The following is a 6648-nucleotide window of genomic DNA, read 5'->3' as shown; positions in this document are numbered from 1 at the left end:
ATTAGCATATCTGAGCTTTTGTTTAGTCCAAAACAAACTCCATTTTAGTTTAATTTCTCCCCATAGTAAGGCCTTACTTTCCCTTGGATAAAAAAAATAAGTTAGCTAGCTAGCTAGTTCCGAACAAAGATGGAAAAGTTAGGTGCAAATGAGTGGGAAGGTCATTTAATTAAGAAAACTAATATTCTTAGATTCTTGATTAATTAGAATTATAACTTTGCAGAGGATTGCATACTTCCAATATCTTGAACAAAAATTAAGATGACAGCTACAGGCGGTGAAATATACAAGTTAATTAACTTTGTTCGTAAGTAATTAGGATCACAACATCCCTCTATTTAATTAGATAATTTGATGATATAAATGGTTCACGTGAGTAGCATGAGGCTTTCTTGATTTCACCCCCAAATGGTTAACGACGATACTTGAATTAAATAATTGAACAGGCATTTGTTGCATGGAGCTGACCTGAGTGCCTGGCCAGCAGCAGTACTATATATGGTTTTGCGCGCGTAAACGTGTGTGTGTGTGTATATATTATATTACTGTCATGCATGTCATTATTTTATCTAATAATTGGAGCTCAATTAATTAGGGCCTTGATTAGGAGTGGAATTTGAGAGTGTGAAGATTGAAGACAAAGGCAGAAGAAGAAGGTACACAGAAAACTTTTTGAGTTCAAATAAAGCATAGGGCACTCATATTAAACATGGACAATGATTTTCAAACACTTGTTTAATTTTTTGTATTTCCCTATTGATTATGTCCTTTAAGTAATTCACCTTTAATTTTATTCGATTAAAAGCTAAAAGAAAAGTGAGTGCAAAATAAAAACAAGATTGCAAAAAGAACTTCCCAGCATTGTAAAATATGAGAGGTTTTGCTAATTTTCCTTTGAGACAACATTACTTTTCATAATTCCTCTTTGGCTCTCTCTCTCTCTCTCTCTGTGTGGCATTTGGCATTGTATTCCTTTTGTCCTATCCACTCTCTGACACACACAGAGCGCTGTATGACTTGCCTGATAGTGCAAGCAAAGCTTTAAGCAAGCAAGCGCCCCCACTTTTTTTTTTCTTGGATTATGGGTGCTCTCTCAAGTTTCAACTGGTATGGTTTCTCCAAAAGCTCACTGTGTATTCCTCTCTGTCTGTAAAAAAGCTATGCCTTTAACTCTCTCTCTCTCTCTCTCTCTCTCTCTCTCGTCTTTCCTAATTGGGCCCCTCATCAGGACTCATCACTAGTGAGTATGTAATGTAAGCCGATATTAATACTTAGTGCTTCACTAGCAAAACCACCATCAAAACTAGTCTCTCCACGGTTAAGCTTAGCTATACCTATTCTCTCTCTCTCTCTCTCTCTCTCTCTCTCTCTGAGTCTGTTCTCCAACAACTGATCTCTTATAATTTCTTGCTTTGTTTCTTTACCACCCATTAGCTCCATCAGTTTCCCTTCCCTTGCTAACTAAATCAATGATCAGATTTACTTTGGTTTGTTCATAAACTAGTCTATACTTCACCATTCATTTGATTAAGCTCTCTCTATCTCTCTCTCCCTCCAAATTAGCCAAAGAAAGACTGTTTTTCTTTTGCAGCTTCTTTATGCCTGTGGAAAATTGGAAAATGGAAGGTGACTGTTTAAGCAGCGCATGAGCATGAATTAGCTATATACCAAACATATATTCTCAAAGGGAAGTTCATCCTCTAATTGTTTTCTTTCTTTCATTCTTTCTGATCTTCTCTACTCCTTAGCTATTTCTCGATCGATTAATTTCTTTTATGTTGATCTTCCTTCTTGGGAGTCTTTGATGAGTGCGTGGTGACCTCCTTTACTCCCTCCCTCCCTCTCTCCTTGTCCCCTCTATCTATCTATCTATCTGTTTCAAATTAATGAAAGAGGAACACTAGTAGTATTTGCTAGCTTGGTTCTACTACTGGTATACAGCAATTTATGGAGATATATGTCAAAGTGGATGTGGCTCAAGCGTGAATCAAGACCCTTTTAATTAATTGCTATACTATGTTCTTTAATCAAAAGGATTAATTATATATTGGCACCATATTCAAACCCTCCAATTCTGTTTGTCTTTCTCTCCCCTCTCTCTCTTGTTCCTTTTCTTTTGGTCTCCAACTACCAAACAAACAAGACCCAAATCATTAAAATAATAGTTAGAGAAAAAAGAAAAGAAAGATCCATCTATCTATCCTAGCTAAAGGATAGATTGATTAATTAATTAATAATGGATCAACTTTCAAGTCAAGAAGGAGAGATCCCACTCACAATCCCAGTCCCGATCCCGATCCCAATAAATACTTCCTTTAGAAGTGGTGGGCATGGCCACTTGATCCATCATCATCAGCAGCAGCACCCCCATGACCCTACAGCAGCAGCAACAGCAACAGCAGCCGTGCCCCACAACAACAACAAAAACAACCATTCCAATTTCCTTCCCCCCTCAACAGTGGTGCCCCAAAATCAAACCCCCCACAACACTAATGGCTCTAATCCCATGCCCACAGGCCTGGAACATTCTCATGAGGAGGAGGAGGAAGAGCATGAGGAGGAGCATCATGATCATTTCAACAACGCAAATGCAAATGTTGTGCCCTACAAATACAACACTTACAATAATAAGAAACAAGCAGTTGTTGGGCACAATGGTGTGAGGTACAAGGAGTGCCTCAAGAACCATGCAGCAGCCATGGGAGGGACTGCCACAGATGGCTGTGGCGAATTCATGCCCAGTGGAGAAGAGGGCACCATTGAAGCCCTCAACTGCTCTGCCTGCCACTGCCACAGAAACTTCCACAGAAAAGAAGTTGAAGGTGAGCAGCAGCAGCTCTCCTCTTGGGATCATAATTTCCATCATACCATCAACAGGGCGGCTGGAGTTGGCAGCAGGAAATTCTTATTAAGCCATGAAAGAGGAGGAGGAGGAGGAGGACGTCACAAGAGTTTACTAGCACCACCCCAATACCCCCACCAGCACCAGATGATAATGTCTAACTACAACATGGGGATGGGGATGATTGGGATGGTGGGGTCCATTCCTTCAGATCAGTCTGATGAGCAGGAAGATCATCATCATCATCGTCATCATGGTGGCGTTGGTGGTGGGACAGTGAGCAGCAGGCCAGCAGTAGGACATGTAGCAAAGAAAAGGTTCAGGACAAAGTTTACACAGGAGCAGAAGGAGAAAATGTTAAACTTTGCAGAGAAAGTAGGGTGGAAGATTCAGAAGCAGGAAGAGACGTTTGTCCAAAACTTCTGCCATGAGATTGGGGTCAAAAGAAGAGTTCTGAAGGTTTGGATGCACAACAACAAACACAACCTAGCCAACAAGATCAACCCACCACCACCTCCCCCACCTGCCCCTTAATCATCGATTAGCTAGTTTCTGCTTAACCCTACCCTTATAAAGTATTTATCATTATTATTATCATCTGTAATTTACTCTGGCTTTTTTTCTTCTGTTTATTCATAATGTTCTCCTTTTTCATCTCCAATTTTCTTGGGTTTTCTTAATTATTATTCTTATATCTGTAATATCATTGGTGTATCCTTGGTTATGCAATGTAGTTTGGGAAAATCTTGGTTTGGCAATTGGCTATCTGTGCTTTAGTTAGTTTCATTATTTCACCATAGAAATAATGGATTGAATTGAGAGACTGATATCAGTAGAGGTGGAGGTTGCTTCATCATTACCCCTTTACTAATACATTTTTGTATTGAATATTAATTATATTGTATATGTTTGTAAGTTTTCGACTATATAATAATTAATACCTATAGGTTGACAGAAAAAATTAAACAAAAACTGGCGTATATTTTGTGAATTTTTTTTTTTTTTTGAAACAAAGTACGATATTCATTGATGATGAGTTTGAAGACGTACAAAACTAACATTGAGGATAGGGTGCATACAAAGGGCCTCAATAAAAACTTTGCTGGAAATTTCAACCCGGTCGAAGAAAAAGTGGAATATATTTTGTGAGTTCTACTAGCAATCTAGCTAGTCATTAACTACTTCCATTTTACAAGTAATTAAAGTATTTCAAGATGCCGACAATACAATGTGTTGAATTTTGTTATTTTCTCCCAAAACTAATTTGGATTCTATAGGTGGAGGGTATACTATTGTGTCCTTACGTTATTTAATTATAATATATATACACACAATAAAATCTATGTTGCCTGTTGCAAGAACTTAAAAGAAGACATATTCATATAGCCTTTGCCCTTTGGGGTTCCTTCATGGAGTCGTTCCAATGCTTCATCTTGTTCAACGGTTAGGTTTTGAAGAATTTCTTATTTTTTTTGTGATTGTAACATTCTTTCGTGATGTTACTAAAATAGGTGGTTGACAATCGTATATGTTTGAGTGGGTATTTAATGTTGGGCTTAGTGCGATTGGAAGCCCAAGAACGTAAAAAGTAGAAGGAAGATTGGGCTCGGACAAAGTGGCAACCCAGGCAGAATTAAAAATCATTTTTTGCCAAAGAATAGGCAACAAGCCTATGTTAGAAGTGACACTCAGAGGACAACTCAGCCCCAACAAAAAGTACTTTTCAAGGGCATAGATAGGTAAATAAATGGTAGCTCACCATACTCTAAGGCCATCACCAAAAGGTGAAGCTTGGACAGTTGGGCTAGAGAGGCTATAAAAGCAGCAAAGGCCACAAGGAAAAAGGACACTCAACCATCAATCAAAAGACATCCAACTTTGCACTCCAGCAAGCAAGAAACCAGAAAGCTTTAGTTTGTCTAAACTTTACACTTTTAGTCGTAAGACCACCATAGAAAGCCATCTTTTGTCAAGTTTTAGAAGCTCTGCTACATTTTCCTTGTGTTGTAGTATTGAATCCCTTTAGTAAACCCGATTTATATTTCATTCTCCAAAGATTACAACCCCTGTAAAACACAAAGAGAAGTGGTTGCAAGAAGACGAACCTTGCCTAACAAGATCATAATCTTGCCCGAATCTCTTTTGTTTGTACTTACATAAGGTAGATCTGTTGTTTTATGCATTTTCATTGGATCCTATATCATTTTTTATTGCTTTTCATTCAAAGTTCCATATATGATTAATCTTGCTAAACTAATTAACCTTGCTGCTTTAATTGTTAACCTTAACCAAAAAAGTAGTTTGAAGGGCCTTGAACTCCCTTTAGTCAGACATATGATATTATGAGTAAAAGTCTTTGTTTACAAGGTAAGAAAAAGAACTTTATATAGACTTAACCCATCTGTAAACAATCCAATCAAACTAAGCAGTCTAAACAACTTGTGGTGCAAGTAATCAACTCATTTAACAACTAAAAAAGAACAATCTGTTATACAAAGATAATGGTGGCACGCTAAGACCCATATTAGTTTTTATTGTGAGCCTTAAGGCCTAACAAAGGCTCCACAAAGGCACCATTCAAACTAATAACAAACTCATATTGCAGTACACTAAGCAGCAAACCTTGCTCGATAGGCAAGACTCAGGAGAGTTGTGCGAGGGACAGATCAAGTCCAAACATAATTTTGGCACGCCCGGTGGGACCTATTTTGTAATATTGTATGCCAAGACGAATGAAGGATCGAACGTTCAGGAGGAAGGTGGAATTTCGGCAACCTCGTTGTCCAATAAAAGCAGACATGACAAATCACCTAAAGGACTTTCCTTCACCACACATCCCCAGGATCTTAGAGAGCTCGACCTCTTCTGAAAAGTTGGGTGGAAAGGTCACTAATGAAGATTTGCAAGCCACCATGGTGCAAGTATTGAGGAGTATGAAGAAGATCTCTTTAGAAACCAGAGGAGAAGAAGTTAGCAGGTTGTGTTCCTTAACAGGAATGTTACAAAGAAAGTTGGAGTTAGAGTACTTTACACCAAAAGATGGTTATGCCAGTGAAAGAATCATGGAGGCAAGCCTAGAAAAAGAACCAACAATTCCTCAGTTTCCCTTACTTGAAGAAAAGAAGAACAAAGGGAAAAAAAGAGAGGAAGGAATGGGCTAAAACTAGTTAGCAGGAAAACCCTAAATAAGAGTTTCAAGAGACAGGCTTGCCCGATCCTCTGCTACCAGCACCAGATGTTAAAAGGTAGATCAGGTAGGAAGGGATAAAGATTTGTGTGTCTAATTCGGTGGGAGAAACAAGCAGAAATGGCTTATCCACAACTGGGAGTAAGCCTCTTCCTTACAGGCCACTACCATTGGTTAATAAGGGAGGAAAAGAAGCTAGATGGAGGCAGCCAGACACATAGAGGGAAGCATTCTCAGGCATCGATCATAGCCCGAAGTGGGGGACTTCTTATCCCCCACACGATAATATATCATTTTCGATAATATAGCAAATCAACAACTCAGGAATGAGTTGGCAGAATTGAGGAGGATAGTGGTACAGAATGCTCAACCTCACGGCCACTCGATGTTTAGGATAACATATTAGAAACCTTATCCTGAGTACATTGATGAGCAGAATCTTTTCCCTCTCAATTTCAAAATGCACGCGTTCCCAACTTTCAACGGAGATGACTATAATGTATCTTCCAGAGATCACATTTTCAAATTTTCAAATCACTATGTGGCATTCAAGGACAACCCCAATTACAAAATGAGATTGGTTGGGAACTCACTGGCAGGTTTGGCTTCCCAATGGTAC

General features: G+C 38.8%; 1 protein-coding gene across 1 annotated transcript; it reads left to right on the top strand.

Moving 5' to 3' along the window:
• Nucleotides 1–1254: 1254 nt before the first annotated feature.
• LOC137717777 (zinc-finger homeodomain protein 4-like) lies at nt 1255–3813 on the top strand. Its single transcript, XM_068457263.1, has one exon. The coding sequence runs from the start codon at nt 2237–2239 to the stop codon at nt 3374–3376; it is 1140 nt and encodes a 379-aa protein (XP_068313364.1). The 5' UTR covers nt 1255–2236; the 3' UTR covers nt 3377–3813.
• The last annotated feature ends 2835 nt before the right edge of the window (nt 3814–6648 follow it).

This window comes from Pyrus communis, chromosome 1 (genome assembly GCF_963583255.1).
Source record: "Pyrus communis chromosome 1, drPyrComm1.1, whole genome shotgun sequence".
Lineage (NCBI taxonomy): Eukaryota > Viridiplantae > Streptophyta > Magnoliopsida > Rosales > Rosaceae > Pyrus > Pyrus communis.
The sequence above is the reverse complement of the archived record's forward strand: the minus strand, read 5'-3'. Positions and strand labels throughout refer to the sequence as shown.